The following is a 16988-nucleotide window of genomic DNA, read 5'->3' on the forward strand; positions in this document are numbered from 1 at the left end:
GCGACTGGGTGAATAACAGGCAGACGTTCAACAGGTACAGCCTCCCCTATTCCTTCCACTCCATGGGGCATCATTTCTCTGGCACGGTATAAAGCTGTAGTATAAGTCCCTGTGCCAAACTCCATTAGATACTTACAATCTCAGAGCCATGCACACGTGAAGTTGTCTTAGACTGAATCAGACCCTGGGCCCATCAAGGTCTCAGACTGGCAGCCGCTTTCCAGGGTCTCAGGTAGAGAAAGGACTTTCCCATCCCCTCCTGCCTGGTCCTTTAACTGGAGATGCTTGGGACTGAACCTGGGACCTTCTGCATGCCAGGCAGATGCTCTGCCACTGAGCCACGGCCCTTCTCCTTTAGTCTCCAGGGTCTCAGGCAGAGGTCTTTCCCATCCCCTCCTGCCTGGTCCTTTAACTGGAGATGCTGGGGATTGAACCTGGGACCTTCTGCATGCCAGGCAGATGCTCTGCCACAGAGCCACAGCCCTTCTCCTTTAGTCTCCAGGGTCTCAGGCAGAGGTCTTTCCCAACCCCTCCTGCCTGGTCCTTTAACTGGAGATGCTGGGGATTGAACCTGGGACCTTCTGCATGCCAAGCAGATGCTCTGCCACTGAGCCACGGCCCTTCTCCTTTAGTCTGCAGGGTCTCAGGCAGAGGTCTTTCCCATCCCCTCCTGCCTGGTCCTTTGAACTGGAGATGCTGCTGGGGACTGAGCCTGGGACCTTCTGCGTGCCAAGGAGAGGCTCTACCATGAGCCATGGCCCCTCCCCTTACCCCAGGCTGGTATGTGCCCAATGCCTACCACACAGATGCTGTTCACTGTGGTGAGTACCAGACTTACAGCCACAAGTCGTCTTCATGTGACCCACCCGGCCACCAAGATGGGCTCCGCCTCACCGTGAGGCTATTTATTACCTGCACAAGTTGGATGAGATACTGAGAGAGCTTGTCGTCCGTCAGGCCCTTCACGAGGCATTTCAGGGCAAACTCCCTCACAACTGGGTCCGGGAAATTGCAGTCCAGGAGTTCCATGGAGAGCTCTGGTTTGATGAGGGGCCACTCCCGGAGGAGGCAATACATCTGTGGGGCAGGAAGGGAGGCAGGAGACGTGGGGAAATGGCAGCTGTGGGCCACAAGGCCTGCCCTCCCCTCCCCTCCCCCACACAGGACACGCACGCCAACCTCACCTGAGCCACCTCATCCCGCGAATTCCACTTGACGGACAGCAAGAGTTTGGGGAGCGTCTCTGGGATGTTGACGCAGTAGTGCCTGGAAGAAAACGAGCAGACTGGTAACACCCACGCACCCCCCTTCCCCCCAGAGTCTGAACCACAGAGGAGTTCTGCCTCCCAGCGCACTCATAAATAACCTCCCAGCTTGCCCTGGAATCTTGCTGAATGTCCACCAGCCAGCCAGTTTTTCTCAGCCTAACCAATTTCACTTTCGTTGTATTTATTTACAACATGCAGGGCTTTCTTTCTTTTTTTTTAGAAGGAACGCACAGGAACTCAGTTCCGGATGGCTTGGCATCAGGGGGCATGGCCTAATATGCATATTAATTCCTGCTGGGTTTTTCCTACAAAAAAGCTCTGTGTGAAACAATGGTGATGTCAGGAGGTGTGACCTAATATGCATATAAGTTCCTGCTGGGCTTTTCCTAGAAAAAAGCTCTGTGTGAAACAATGGTGATGTCAGGAGGTGTGACCTAATATGCATATAAGTTCCTGCTGGGTTTTTCCTACAAAAAAGCTCTGTGTGAAACAATGGTGATGTCAGGAGGTGTGACCTAATATGCATATAAGTTCCTGCTGGGTTTTTCCTACAAAAAAGCTCTGTGTGAAACAATGGTGATGTCAGGAGGTGTGACCTAATATGCAAATGAGTTCCTGCTGGGCTTTTCCTACAAAAAAGCCCTGATAACATAGCATCATAGAGTTGGAAAGGACCTCCAGGGTCATCTAGCCCAACCCCCTGCACAATGCAGGAAATTCACAAACACCTCCCCCTAAATCCACAGGATCTTCATTGCTGTCAGATGGCCCTCTAGCCTCTGTTGAAAAACCTCCAAGGAAGGTTTATATATGTATATACCTCCTTCACATATATACATATACCTCCTTCATATGTATTAGCCACTTTTCTTCCTTATAATGCTTAAGGCAGCTTACAAACATAGGCAAACCACATATAATAAAATACACTAAAAACATAAAACCATTGTTCAAAACCACTATTCAGGGCTGTTACTGAACTTAACCAAATGCAGTCCCGAGAAACCATCTTCAGCTGCCTCGTAAAGATCCAAAGGGAGGGGGGGAGCCGGGTGCACCTCCCTGGGGAGGCTGTTCTACAGTTGTGGGGCTGTCCCTGAAAAGGCCCTCTCTGGCATTCCCCTTCAAAGAAGATTAAAATGAACAAAGAAGAACGCCTCTCATGCCAGGCAGCTTGGAGGAATGGTTGCAACAAATGTGCTAAAGCAACTAAGAGCTACCCCCCCACACACCCCCCATCAGAAGAGAGCCCCAGAGCTCTGGCCCACACACCGGTGTCTCCACAGGAAGTCTTTTTCTTGCTCAGTGATCTCTGAAAGGGGGTCCCGGTTGCAAATATTCCGGAGTTGCTCCAGTTCACTTTCGTCAAGAGAGCTGTCCCGGGCCAGACGGTTACTCTGGAAGAAGGGAGAGGGAAGATTATCTCCTCAGCCTGCTCCACTTTCCTTCCTCTCCAAGCCCAGAATCAGCCTCAGCTCAGAGCTGCTCCCCGCCTTACCAATCCCACCATGCAGTAGTTGAGCCCCAGTTCCCGTGACATGGCCCAGTTGGCGTGCTCCTCGATTTCAGCAGCGTCAGCAAATTTGACTGTGTGGCTGTACCAGGTGAATTCCAGCTCCAGGCAGGGGGTCTCCTGCGGAGGGGAAAGTGGGACAGCAAATTAAGAAGTTGCAAGTCAGGAAGTCAGTGCTCCCCTCCCCCCACCGACAGATACTCTTGTTCATTCCTGGGCTGAATCTTCTCCTGCAGTGATCCTCACTGTAGCATATGTGGGCAATGCTCTTTAACTTCTTCATAAATGATTTGGAGTTGGGAGTAAGCAGTGAAGTGGCCAAGTTTGCAGATGACACTAAATTGTTCAGGGTGGTGAGAACCAGAGAGGATTGTGAGGCAATCCACAGGGATCTGTTGAGGCTGGGTGAGTGGGTGTCAACGTGGCAGATGCAGTTCAATGTGGCCAAGTGCAAAGTAATGCACATTGGGGCCAAAAATCCCAGCTACAAATACAAGTTGATGGGGTGTGAACTGGCAGAGACTGACCAAGACAGAGATCTTGGGATCGTGGTAGATAACTCACTGAAAATGTCAAGACTGTGCGATTGCAATAAAAAAGGCCAACGCCATGCTGGGAATTATTAGGAACGGAATTGAAAACAAATCAGCCAGTATCATAATGCCCCTGTATAAATTGATGGTGCGGTCTCATTTGGAGTACTGTGTACAATTCTGGTCACCGCACCTCAAAAAGGATATTATAGCATTGGAAAAAGTCCAGAAAAGGGCAACTAGAATGATTAAAGGGTTGGAACACTTTCCCTATGAAGAAAGGTTAAAATGCTTGGGGCTCTTTCGCTTGGAGAAACGTCGACTGTGGGGTGACATGATAGAGGTTTACAAGATTATGCACGGGATAGAGAAAGTAGAGAAAGAAGTACGGTACTTTTCTCCCTTTCTCACAATACAAGAACTCGTGGGCATTCAATGAAATTGCTGAGCAGTCAGGTTAAAATGGATAGAAGAAAGTACTTCTTCACCCAAAGGGTGATTAGCATGTGGAAATCACTGCCACGGGAGGTGGTGATGGCTACAAGCAGAGGCAGCTTTAAGAGGGGATTGGATAAAAATATGGAGCAGAAGTCCATCAGTGGCTATTATTGACAATGTGTGTGTATGTATGTGTGTATATGTGTGTGTATATATATATTGGCCACTGTGTAACACAGAGTGTTGGACTGAATGGGCCATTGGACTGATCCAACATGGCTTAAGAACATAAGAGAAGCCATGTTGGATCAGGCCAATGGCCCATCCAGTCCAACACTCTGTGTCACATAAGAACATAAGAGAAGCCGTGTTGAATCAGGCCAGTGGCCCCTCCTGTCCAACACTCTGTGTCACATAAGATGAGCCTTGTTGGATCAGGCCAATGGCCCATCCAGTCCAACACTCTGTGTCACATAAGAACATAAAAGAAGCCATATTGGATCAGGCCAATGCCCCCTCCAGTCCAACACTCTGTGTCACACAGTGGCCAAAAAATTTATATATACACACACACATATATATATACACACTGTGGCTAATAGCCACTGATGGACCTCTGCTCCATATTTTTATCTAAGGGCAGCCATTTTACATTTGGCTGTTGTCATCGCTGTCCCCCTCCCACTACGGCAGCCATTTTACTTTACTTTACTTTTACTTTACTTTATTCGATTTATATCCCGCCCTACCCCACCAAGGTGGGCTCAGGGCGGCTTACAACAATAAAAGCTAACAAAGGTCGATTTAAATACAATTAAAATTATACAATAAAATACATAAAAGCCTAAAAATACATAAAACTCACATCGATATACACTATGCTACTATTCCTTAAATCAGTCCTTCAAATTTCCAATATTCAGTAATCTGATGTTTAAGATTTAATGTTCAGGCATTCTGCTCACAGTTAATTATATGCCAACCGGAAGAGGGTTGTTTTACAGGCCCTGCGGAACTGTTCAAGGTTCCGCAGGGCCCTCACCTCCTCCGGGAGCTGGTTCCACCAACAGGGAGCTGCAATCGAGAAGGCCCTGTCCCTGGTCGCTTTCAGACGGGCCTCCTTTGGCCCAGGGATTATAAGGAGGTTCTGAGACCTCGTGGGACCCACTATGCTCAGAATTCTAAGGTTCAAGAAGGCTGGCGGCCCCAGCAGTGCTGGCTTCGGGCTCACGTCCAAGGAGCAGTTCACTTATTTGTTGATTTAAAACTTTCATTGGTCACTTTTCTTCCCTACAGAGCTCAAGACAGCTTACAGTATATAAATAAAACACCTAAAACAGAGTACATCAAAATACTTAAAGCTGTAAGCCGCCCTGAGCCCGCCTTTGGCGGGGGAGGGCGGGATATAAAAATAAATTTATTATTATTATTATTAAAACCAAAATTTAAAGTTACAGTTTAGGACTGCTGGCAACTTAATCAAATGTAGTCTTCAACTGCCTCTGGATGATCAAATGTGAGGGGGCCCAACTGTACTTCCCTAGGGAAGGTGTTCCATAATCATGGGGCTGCCACTGAAAAGGCCATCTCTCATGTGCTCACCAGCAGTTCAGTTTCATAGAATCATAGAAGAGCTCGAAGGGACCTCTAGGGTCATCTAGTCCAACCCCCTGCACAATGCAGGAAATTCACAATCACCTCCCCCTAAATTCACAGGATCTTCATTGCTGTCAGATGACCATCTAGCCTCTGTTTAAAAACTTCCAAGGAAGGAGGGCCCACCACCTCCCGAGTAGGAAGCCTGTTCCACTGAGGAACCGCTCTCACAGTCAGGAAGTTCTTCCTAATGTTGAGCCGGAAACTCCTTTGATTTAATTTCAACCCATTGGTTCTGGTCCTACCTTCCGGGGCCACAGAAAACAATTCCACACCATCCTCTATATGACAGCCCTTCAAGTACTTATGCTAGAAGATCCAGTAATGGTCTTCCCAGAATATGGAGACAAGTCAAGACTAGACAATAGCAATCTCTGTCTTTGCGCAACAACACTATGCAAAGATGTGTGGAACTAACAGGCAGCTATCTGGCTGTGAAAACTGCATAGGGAGGGGCCCGCTGGAGAGATTTTGTTGAGATTTTCTCATTGTTGAGAAAAATGCTGACTACCAGCAAACACCAGAAGTGGATTTTCTCCTGAGGGTTCTGGGTTCAAGCCCCAGCTGGGCCAGTGACTCACCCTTAGCCCTGGGCAAAGCATGACCCATTCAGCCTTCACTTTCCCAATCCACAAGACAGGAATCACAGAATTGGGGAAAGTGTTCTGCATTGTACAGGTGCCATGTTGTGAAGCGGATGAATCACAGACCCCCACACAATGCAGGGATTTCACAAATACCTCCTCCACACACATACATCTCCATGCCTAGAAGATGGCAAAACTCCAGGATCCCTGGCCAAACTGACTTGAGGAAAAATTGCTGACTGACCCCAAAGTGGAAATCAGCATTTCCCTGGGCGTGAAAGAAAGGGCCATGAACTAAGCACTGATACAACCCTTCCTGCCCTCCTTCTTATGATCTAACTAATTCACAGAATCAGCATTGCTATCAGGTGGCCATCCAGCCTCTGTTTAAAAACCTCTGGGGAAGGAGAGCCCCACACCTCCTGAGGAGGAAGCCTGTTCCATGAAGAACTGCTCTCACTGTCAGGAAGTTCTTTTTAATGGTTAGCCAAAAACTCTTCTGATTTAATTTCAACCCACTGGTTCTGGTCCTACCTTCAGGGGCAACAGAAAACAACTCTGCACCATCCTCTATAGGACAGCCCTTCAAGTACTTGAAGATGGTGATCCTATCACCTCTCAGTCATCTCCTCTCCAGGCTAACCATATCCAGCTCCTTCAACCTTCCCTTCTAGGACTTCATCGCCAGACCCCTCACCATCTTCGTCACCCTCCCCTGGACACCGTCCAGCGTATCTATCTCCTTCTTAACTTGTGCTGCCCAAAACGGAATACAATACTCTAGGTGAAGTCTAACCAGAGCAAAGCGATACCATCACTTCATGTGATCTGGACACTGTATTTCTTTTGATATATTCCAAAATCACATTGGCCTTTTTAGCTACCTCATCACACTTCTGACTCTTGTTCAGTGTATAGTCCACTAAGACCCCTAGATCCTTTTCGCCAAGACAAGTCTTTTCCATCCTATAATTATGCATTGGATTCTTCCTACCTAAATGCAGAACTGTATATTTATCCCTGTTAAAATTCATTTTATTTTGTCTTAGCCCAATTTTCCAGCCTGTCAAGATCCTCCCGTATCTGTCTTCTACTGTATTCACTCCCCCTCCCAATTTAGTATCATCTGCAAATTTAATAAGGATTCCTTCTATTCCTTCATCCAAGTCATCTGAAGATGTTGAACAAAACAGGTCCCAGGACAGATCCTTGAGGTACTCCACTTGTCATTCCTCTCCAAGAGAATGAGCAACCATTCACAAGCACTCTTTGGGTGCAATCAGCTAGTCATACATCCACCTAACAGTAACAAGATCCAAATCCAGCTAGTCATACATCCACCTAACAGTAGCAGGATCCAAATTGTATCAACTTGTCAACAAGAATACTATGTGGAACTTTATCAAAGGCCTTACTGAAATCAAGATAAACGATGTCTACAGAATTCCCCTGATCCAGCAAGGTAGTAACTTTTTCAAAAAAGAGAGATCAGGTTAGTCTGACATGACTTGCTGACATCCTGGATCTTAGTGATCACAGCCATCCTTTATAAATGTTCCAGGACTGACTGTTTGATGTTGTGTTGAGCAGCCTCACCTTATTTGGGTTGGAGCCCCCCACTCCGATGGGGTTGAGCAGGTCCTCCAGGCCGTGGGGAACAGGCCAAAGGTTCAGTGCCATCTTCCCAGCCACCAGGGTGTCTTTGTAATCAAAGAGGTTGACGTTGCCCCAGGCAAGGGGGCAGTGCTCCTGCCAAGTGGACACACAGACAAAGCTGCCTTAGAATCAGACCCTCAGTCCATCAAGGTCATTACTATCTACTCTGGCAGCAGCTCTGCAGGGTATCAGGCAGAGAAAGGTCTTTCCCATCACCTACTGCCAGATCCTTCAACTGGAGACGCTGGGGATTGAACCTGGGACTTTCTGCATGCAAAGAAGAGGCTCTTTCACTGAGCCATGGTTCTTCCATAGACCAGACAGGCCATGCACGGCTGTGTGAGACTTGGCTCCCAAGCCGTGCTTTGCTTGTAAGAGGAGAGGGGCTGGAACCTAAGCCCACTCAGAGGTACCCCACCGCGGTCTAAAAGAACAGGCCTCCTAATGCGGTGGCTAATTAGCATCTTATGTATGCTCTGTTAATGCTCATTCACTGGCTTCAAGGCTCGGCTGGGGTTCCACTGAAGCCTCTCCAGAAGCAGCCCCCCTCCCTCCCTGCCCTGAGGAGCTCACCTCCTTGGCCCCCTTTCGGCCTTTCACTGAGCAGATTGACACACAGAGGCGGGCAGCTCGTGGCAGGTCAGTGAGATAGATGTCATAGGAAAGCCACTCGTTCCACCTGCCGAGAAAGAGAGACATGCTGGAGTCAGTGGCCTGGAGAGAAATTGCTGACTGACCACAAATGGCAAACAGCATTTTCCTGGGCATGTTAGAAAGGCCCACAAGAACTAAGCACTGATGCAGCCCCTCCTGCCCTCACTTTCATGATCTGCTTAAGTTCACAGAATCCGCATTGCTGTCGATGGCCATCTAGCCTCTGTTGAAAAACATCCAAGGAAGGAGAGCCCACCACCTCCCAAGGAGGAAGCTTCTTCCATTGAGGAACCACTCTAATGGTCAGGAATCATAGAGTTGGAAGGGACCTCTAGGGTCATCTAGTCCAACTCCCTGCACAATGCAGGCAACTCACAAACACCTCCCCCTAAATTCACAGGATCTTCATTGCTATGAGATGGCCATCGAGCCTCTGTTTAAAAACCTCCAAGGAAGGAGAGCCCACCACCTCCCAAGGAGGAAGCCTGTTCCACTGAGGAACCGCTCTAACGGTCAGGAATTTCTTCCTAATGTTAGTTGAAAACTCTTTTGATTTAGTTTCAACCTGCTGGTTTTGGTCCGACCTTCTGGGGCCACAGAAAACAATTCCACACCATCCTCTATATGACAGCCTTTATTCAAGTACTTGAAGATGGTGATTCTATCACCTCTCAGACATCTACAGGCTAAACATATTCAGTTCCTTCAGCCTTTCCTCGTAGGACTTGGTCTCCTTCATCAGATATCAACGAAGAGAGCTTCGACTCTCGAAAGCTCAGACCCCCAAAATCTTAAGAGCTCTGACTCTTGCAAGTCTATAATAGCCCAGAAACCTGGTTGATCTCTCAGGTGCTCCAGGACTCCAATCTAGGGGTTCTACTGCAGACCAACATGGCTACTCTCCAAAAGTATTCCTGAGAACACTACCACCCTCCACCACTTTCCTCTGTCTTGATTACCGAGGGTTGGAGCAGGGGACACGCTGGGTGTTCACGTTGTCACAAAGGGGCTCCCCACCGTGGAAAATTCCTGTCCGGACATAGATCTACAGAAAGAGAGAAAAAGACGAGAACAAACCTCAGGGGTCCCCCTACTTTGTCACTGCTAGTCTTTTTTTTCTCCCAGAAGATCAGGTATGCTCCATGCTTCCCACAGAGAAAACCCAGAAAAGCTGGCCACCATGTTTCCACCTCCCCACAACTATGGGCTGTTCAGACTTCTCAGAAGTTCAGAAAAATGGACTGGTGTCCAAGGGGAGCAGGAAGGAAAGGGGGTGGTCCAGGGAGCAGGAGGGAAAGGGGGTGGTCTAGGGAGGGAAAGGGGGTGGTCCAGGGAGCAGGAAGGAAAGGGGGTGGTCCAGGGAGGGAAAGGGGGTGGTCCAGGGAGCAGGCAGGAAAGGGGGTGGTCCAGGGAGCAGGAGATCAGGCTAAGGTGCTGGTCTTGCCAGAGGTATAACTGAGTCACACAGTACAAGGCCCATCACCCGGCCCTGGTGCCCAGCTGGGCCTCCCTCCTGCCCAACCTTATCGATATCGCGGATGTTGACATTAACGTAGGTGGCACACAGGATCTTGATTCGCAAAAGGCTGTTGATGGACCAGAGCGACTTGGTGGGGATATCTCCATTGACGTGCGAAGAAGGGGCTGAGCGGCGTGCATAGGAGGGCAGCACAAACACGTTGGCCGGCAGCTGGCCATAGAGGCTCTCCTTGCTCATTAGCATCAGGTGGGGCAGGCGGCCAATAGCAATACAGTTCCTCATGTACTAGAGACAAAGACACAGAAAAGAACACACTGTAGACAAAGTAGCCCGGTCTGTTACCATATCCCACCAGTGCCTTCATTTAGCTCTTGTTCATTTCAATGAGACATCGAGAAGGAGAAAACTGACAGCCGTGGTTGAGGAGCTTGGGGGCCAGACAGGAATCTGGGAGACCCAGGAAAGAATGCCTGTTCTGCTGTGATGCTCACTGGGAGACACTGGGCCAGTCAGCCTAACTTACCTCACAGGGCTGTTGAAAAAATAAAAAGGGGAAGACAGAACTATGTAAGCTGCAAGGAAGTAAGCTGGTGGAAGTGCCTCTGGGCTGGTTAGTGAAGAGAGAACAAGTCAACCCCCCTTGTGCAGCGTGTTCTGGTGTGAGTGTGCGGCTGTCTGGAGGGGAGTTTCTCATGTGGCAAAATGGGACGTGCAGGAAGGGCCACCCACCACTCCTTGCGGGTGCAAAGGGCTGCTCACCTTGTACTGGCTGAGGGGGTATTTCTCGAGTAAATATTCGTCGCAGCCGCACACCTTCAGGAGGTATTTCCCCTGATACTCCTGCACACACAGGCGCAGCTGCTCTGGCGAGAGGTGCATACTGCGGGTCTTCTTTCGGATGGCCTCGGCGATCACCTGCTCCGGCAGTGCATCGTGTGGGGTCTTGAGGGTATATTTCTGTTTGTCGTTGTTTGGAGACACAATAACCCAAATGGTCACTATGATCCGACCTTCAGGAGACGGAGGGGGAAAGCAGGACAAGGAAGAGTCACTCATGTGAGCCAAGCCCTTGCGTGCGGCAGAGAGCACGGCAGGCTTTGGAAAGGCTGCCCAGGGGTGGTGGTGGAAGTCCAGTGGCTCAGTCCTAGCTCTTTGCTTGGCTTGCCTCCCCAAGTACCTGCTCGAGTCTGGCCCTGGCAGCCACATAGAGAGCGGGGAAGCCACGGCTGTGACTGCCCTTTCTACAGAATCTTTGACCAATCTTTTGGGTGACTTTCATCTTTAGAGGGTACTGGGTATGACCTGATCACTTTTTAAAAACAGCTTTTTTTGGTAACACTTTAAGATGGTTTTGCTTTATTAACTTGTAACCCAGTTCAGGCTTTGCATGGAAGGTGGCTGAGAAATGTACCCATCAGCCACAAAAACGAATTGGAATAATCCCAAGGATTTTAAAGAGGAAGGAACTCTGGGAAGGATACTACCACGAAACCCATAAATAAGGAAAACATTGGTGCTCCCTTTCTGGCTTTCTGAAGGCTAGACTACATGTTTGGGTTTTTAATGAACGGGATCTGGGTTTCCTGAACTCAACTTGGGTTCTCCACGGCCCCAAAGCAGATGCCGGGAATGGCTTCTGAAAAAATACAGGAGAGCCCGAATGGACTCAGAACATAAGAGAAGCCATGTTGGATCAGGCCAATGGTCCATCCAGTCCAACACTCTGTGTCACACAGGGGCCAATATATGTGTGTGTGTGTGTGTGTGTGTGTATATATACACACACAAACACACACATACATACATACATATACACACACATATATATACTGTGGCTAATACCCACTGATGGACCTCTGCTCCATATTTTTATCCAATCTCCTCTTGAAGCTGGCTATGCTTGTAGCCGCCACCACCTTCTGTGGCAGTGAATTCCACATGTTAATCACCCTTTGGGTGAAGAAGTACTTCCTTTTATCCGTTCTAACCTGACTGCTCAGCAATTTCATTGAATGTTCACGAGTTCTTGTATTGTGAGAAAGGGAGAAAAGTACTTCTTTCTCTGCTTTCTCCATCCCATGCATAATCTTGTAAACCTCTATCTGTTAAGGAAGAACAAAGAGCTTCTAACCCTAACCCTTTTCCAATTGTCATACCAAATATGTGAAAGCTCTGCTCTGCAGCCCCCTCCCTGTCCCTCAAATCACTAGGGGTTGCCATCTTCCAGGTGGGTCCAGGCATCCTCCTGAAATCACAACTGCTCTAACAACAAAAACCAAATCATCCCAGGAGAGAATGGCTGCTTCAGAGCGTGGGCTCTGTGGCATCAAAGTCATCAGAGGTTCCTTTCCTCCAGAAACCCTGCTTCCCTCGGGCTCCACCCTGCGTATCTCCAGGACTTCCCCAACCCAGAGCTTGCATCCCTACAAGTTACCTTTGTCCAGTTTGCTGTAGACATGTTTGGGCAACTCTGGGCTGGATTCCACGTTGGGGGGATAGACGTATAAAGCCTGGCTTTGGGGCCCGACTGCTCCCCGTGTCTCCACGGCTTCACGGCAAACAGAGAGGATATTTCTCCGGAATTCTTGCACCTCGGGGTCCTTGACAAGCTCAAATTCACAGATGGGCATCCCAATGGCAAACCCTGAGCCAAAGAAGACGGGTCAGAGGGACTGTCGAACGTATTATCATGCTTCCTCAATGCCACTGCCTCCCCACTCCTGCAACGAGTTCAGTTGGATCTAGTTTGGCCTTGGGGTTGAGCAGGGCTTTCTTTGCAGCAGGAACTCCTTTGTATATTAGGCCTTGTAATGAGCCCTGTAAGCTCTTGGAAGATTAGCTACATCAGGGGTGCGTGGCCTAATATGCAAAGGAGTTCCTGCTACCAAAAAAAGCCCTGGGGTTGAGAGACGCACCAATCTCCCGGTTCAGGATCTTCTCCTCTCGGTTGCCCACTGGCTCAATGACCTTGAGGATGGGCTGGAAGAGGCGCAGGTCACAGAGACGCCGGGACTCATCGTAGAATTCTTCCCTCTCTGCTTCCTGAGTCACCCCCACAAAGATGTAGGAGGATTCATCCTGAGGGAGGAAAATGAAAGTGTTTGGGGACGCTGACGTCCTCAGGAAACCCCTTTCCCCACCCACAGAATCCAGGCCCCCTGCTCTCCCTCACAACCACCTCGCCTCATTTCACTTCGTCAGTCACAATGCAAGAGTTTGACTCCCACTCTGACTCTGGATCGGGGGGGGGGGGGGGAAGCTGACAGGTCTGAGCCTGCGGGCACCTTTAGGGTCCTGCCATGGAGGGGGGGGGGGTGTGCAACCACCAGGGGACATAAGGAGTGGTTTTTAAAAAAACCACTGGGAAGGAGGAAAGAGAAAGAATGAAGCCAACACCATGGGGGCAACTGCCACCAGAACGACATTGTTTTAATCCTCTCTCCAGTGGCCCCAACAGAAGCCCTGCTTAGCAGGAGTCCCTTTCGGAAAACACTTGGCGAAGTGTCAAGAAAGCTGCCAGTAGGCACCATGGTGCCCGCTGGTTCCCTGCTCTAGCTTCTGCTCGTGCACAGAGAACCCAGGCATTCTTCAAACCAGGGCAAATTCTTCAGCTGAACCCCCCAAATAATATTGTGGAGCTGGCACAATAAGGAGGGCATCGATGCCCTGGAGGGCGTTGGATTGCTCCTTGCCACTGGTGGTGGGAGAGGCGGCTGGCATGGCCTCCTGGGCCCTTGAGGCTGTCCATGGGTCAAAGCCAATCCTTCCTGTGCTGGCTAAGATGTGGCCAGCAGCAGCGCAAGAGGAGCCAAATGGTGGCCAAATACTTTGCAGCCGCTCTTTTCCTTCCCTGACCTGGATGGCCCAGGCTAGTAGCCCAGCTTTCTCAGATCTTGGAAGCTAAGCAGCCAAGGTTCGGACGTGGAAGGAGGACCTCCAAAGAGTCCAGCAACAGCAAACAACCTCGGTTTGTCTCTGAAGTCTCTCTAAATCAGCTACAACTTGACAGCCCTTCCCACTATCCCCACCGCATCTCTTCTTCTGACCCACTGGAATCCTCTGCCCTCCTTTGACTGACCTGCAGGAGGTGGAAAAGGGGGTATTTCCTGGCCTCCTTGAAAAGGTCGTGCTTGATCCCCAGAAGAGTGGCTTCGCGCAGGCACTCCAGGGTGACGATCATGCCGTTGGGTAGGCAGCAATCCACCATGATCCGCGGGGGCATGAGGTGGAGCCCCCACAGCTCCCCGGATGAGGGCCGTGGCGGCATGGCTGCAACGGGGCAGGGAGACCCAGCACGTTGCTAGAGACACATCCAAGAACTAAAGCATCTTGTTCACCTGAGGGGAGAAGAAGGAGTGAGAGTAGAGTTAGGGTCTGCAATAAGGCAGCAGTTCAGCCTTGCCAGCATGCTGGATGGAGCTCTGCAGGCATCCCAGACCATGGAGGTTGGCCATCCCAGGCCCCACCCACTGACACCCCCTGCAACTTGCTATTGGTTACCCTAAGAGTATGAATGGAGAACAGCAACCAGGAAGTCACTGAGGTAGTAACCAGGAGGATACTGTGCTGGCCACAGGGAGACAAAGTCCTCGTCAAGAGTCTCCATTTCATCCAAATCAAGAAGCAGCTCCTTGCCCCCTGCTGGGGGCTGCAAGGAGCCCTTTTTAATAGGACCTCCCCCCTCCCTCCGTGCCTGGTATTGCCTCAACAACTCAGCACCAAACCCAACTCAGTGCACACAGTAATCTTCCAAAACAGGTGCAACTTGGAGACACATCATTGTTTCTATAGACCCCATAAGTCAGCAGCTGAGTGCAGAACGGTGTTCTGATCCGGCATATAAAGGCTCATTCTGGCTTGGGTTGGAATAAGATCTCAGTTTTTAGGCCAGCTAGCCTCAAGCTTGTAATGCCAACAGCAAAGGAAAGAACGCAGCATGTCAACCATTAAGAAGACATAAAGGAGAAAGAGAGATGTTTTCATTAAAGCTGGCTAACATAGATCCAGGAAGCCTCACGCAGTGCTTCCAGAATCCAGGATTCCCATTTGCTTAAAGGCAGCTGTGTGGCCCTTCCAGGAAGCACTCATGGCCGGGACTTTGGTGAACGTCCGCAGACGGGCTAGAGAGACTCTGAAGCAGCCAAAACAGACCCTGCTCTGCATTCCTGTTTGAATGCAGCACACAGACCTACAGAAGAGGTAGGGTTTTTCCAGTGATGTGGCTAGCCTGACCTCATCAGATTTGAGAAGCTCCGCAGGGTTAGCCCTGGTGAGGACTTAGAAGGGAGACCACCGTGGAAGCCGAGGGCTGCGAGGCAGAGGCAAGCAGCAGCAAAGCACCTCTGAAGGTCTCTTGCCTGGAAGACCCTGCAGGGGGGGCCAGAAGTCGGCTGCTGCCTGAGAGCACTTTACACACACAGAAGACATTGTGGGGAGGGGGGCTGTGGGAAAAGACAGTCCCCCGAGTCTTTCGGTGCATTTTGTGCTGCATTTGTGCAACCCAGACATCTTGGCAGGTCTATCAAGGGGGACAGACCAGAGGTGGGGGGGGGGCAAATGCCAGGGCCCGTGGTCACCCTGAGGGCCCCATGGATCTGGGCAAGTCATTCCAGCATGCCTATGGAACTTAAAAAAAACCTCCTGGCTTTTGCCATAAAACAGACGTCACGTCGGTTGTCAACAATGGTGATGTAGAAACTCCACGTTGCTCAGTTTTAGGTTTGCTAATCAGACAAGCATCATAGCCAAAGACTCACCACCCCCCCCCCCTTCCCGCAGTCCCAACATTTTCCACTGGACGCTTTTCATTCTGCTCCATCTCCACTGGGACCCTGTCTCACAAGGATGAGAAGGATCCCAGCCGTGCATGCGTCACCGCCGCCCTCTCCCAAGCAGCTTACTCAAGAGCAAAGGATGATGAGCAAATGGCTGGGGCTGAAGAGGCGGCTCTGGATAGCAGGAGGGGGGGGGAGGTTGCTCCGATGCATTCACAACAGACAGGCTTCCTCAGGAATGCGTCGCAGGATTTCTGTCTGCCGTTCTCTGCCTTTCAGCAGTCCCCCTTCTGTGCCAGCCGACCATCTTTCTCTGTCTCTCTGCAGTCAAAAACTGTGGCAAGAATAAATTCATCAAAAAGATTCTAAAGATGTGGGGGGGGGGGTGTGTGTGTGTGGATGTGTACTCAAACCCTAACAGGTATCTGAAACACGTTCCTCTCTATAACAATGCCACCCTCCAGGGGCAAAGCAGCTATAGGTCTTCTGAACTCAGGCTAACGGTTTGGTGCACGGAATATAGAAAGGAAAGGGGGGGGGGGGGAGAGCGATGGCTGTGTTTGATGCATGGCTCGTGAATGTTGCAGCGGTTTCTTTTTCCCACCAAAAGAACCAAAATCTCCCTTCCCTTGCCAGCCAGATGAGTTCCCAGAGGACAGGCACCCCGATGAGGACTCGCCCGTACAATACCTTCCAGCCTTTCCCTCCCCTCCCCCGAAACTTGTCCTGGTTACGCGTCCGTCTTTTCCCCGCTTGGAAAGGATTTTTGGTAACAAAAGAAAGCGACTTACGTGCTGCTGGATCCTGGAGTCACAAGGCTTGCAAGATGCAGGAGCTCTTCCTCCTCCCCCCCACATCGAAGGAGTCTTCTCCCACCCCTGCTGCTGCAAGCATCGGATCCCATTCCACCCCCCCACCCCGCAGCAGCTACAGAGTGCCTTCGCAAGTGGTGTATCCGGCATGGGAAAGCACGGATTTCCGTTGGATCCACCGTTTCTCACAGCTGGGAGGGGAGGGAGAAAAAAAACAGTGTATTTCCCTGCAACACCCAAATTCAAATAGGCTGCACTAGTGAAGACATAACACCCCCCCCCCTTGCACTATCCAGTGCCAAGCAGGAGGGGCACTGTTTGGAGATGGGGGGGGGCCTTGGGGAGGGGGTGGGTTGCAAAAGGGGGAAGAAAGACTGTGGTGGCAATGTTTGCGTTCCTTCTATCCCATAGAAAAGAGCAGCGGCTGAGAAAATGGATTCATCGCTATTTGGGTAAATTGATAGAGACACTGACACAAAAGATGTGTGTGTGAGAGAGAGAAAGAGAGGCGGGGGGGGGAGTATAACTCCTTGGAGCCTTTGGTGTGTCTAATTAGGAAGTGGAGTGGCGAGCTCGAGCTGGCATAGCTGTCCTGGGGCACTGGGCACAGGATCTAG

The 16988-nt window shown here is 50.2% G+C and overlaps 1 protein-coding gene across 3 annotated transcripts in view; it reads right to left on the reverse strand.

The window, feature by feature from the left end:
* LOC132583999 (phosphatidylinositol 4,5-bisphosphate 3-kinase catalytic subunit alpha isoform-like) overlaps positions 1-15738 on the reverse strand; it is a 32100-nt gene extending 16362 nt beyond the window's left edge. For 2 of the 3 annotated variants that reach the window (XM_060255764.1, XM_060255763.1), the window contains exons 1-13: positions 15686-15738; positions 13864-14122; positions 12701-12863; positions 12220-12429; positions 10545-10795; positions 9828-10070; positions 9265-9350; positions 8225-8330; positions 7592-7744; positions 2767-2901; positions 2541-2665; positions 1185-1266; positions 913-1077 (exon numbers count right to left, since the gene is read on the reverse strand). In XM_060255764.1, the coding sequence (XP_060111747.1) occupies positions 913-1077; positions 1185-1266; positions 2541-2665; positions 2767-2901; positions 7592-7744; positions 8225-8330; positions 9265-9350; positions 9828-10070; positions 10545-10795; positions 12220-12429; positions 12701-12863; positions 13864-14052 (1908 nt within the window). In that variant the 5' untranslated portion in view covers positions 14053-14122; positions 15686-15738. Of the gene's footprint in view, positions 1-912; positions 1078-1184; positions 1267-2540; positions 2666-2766; positions 2902-7591; positions 7745-8224; positions 8331-9264; positions 9351-9827; positions 10071-10544; positions 10796-12219; positions 12430-12700; positions 12864-13863; positions 14123-15685 lie in introns of those variants that run through there. The other variant, XM_060255765.1, reaches the window with a different exon arrangement.
* Positions 15739-16988: the final 1250 nt, after the last annotated feature.

This window comes from Heteronotia binoei, chromosome 15, assembly GCF_032191835.1.
Source record: "Heteronotia binoei isolate CCM8104 ecotype False Entrance Well chromosome 15, APGP_CSIRO_Hbin_v1, whole genome shotgun sequence".
NCBI lineage: Eukaryota > Metazoa > Chordata > Lepidosauria > Squamata > Gekkonidae > Heteronotia > Heteronotia binoei.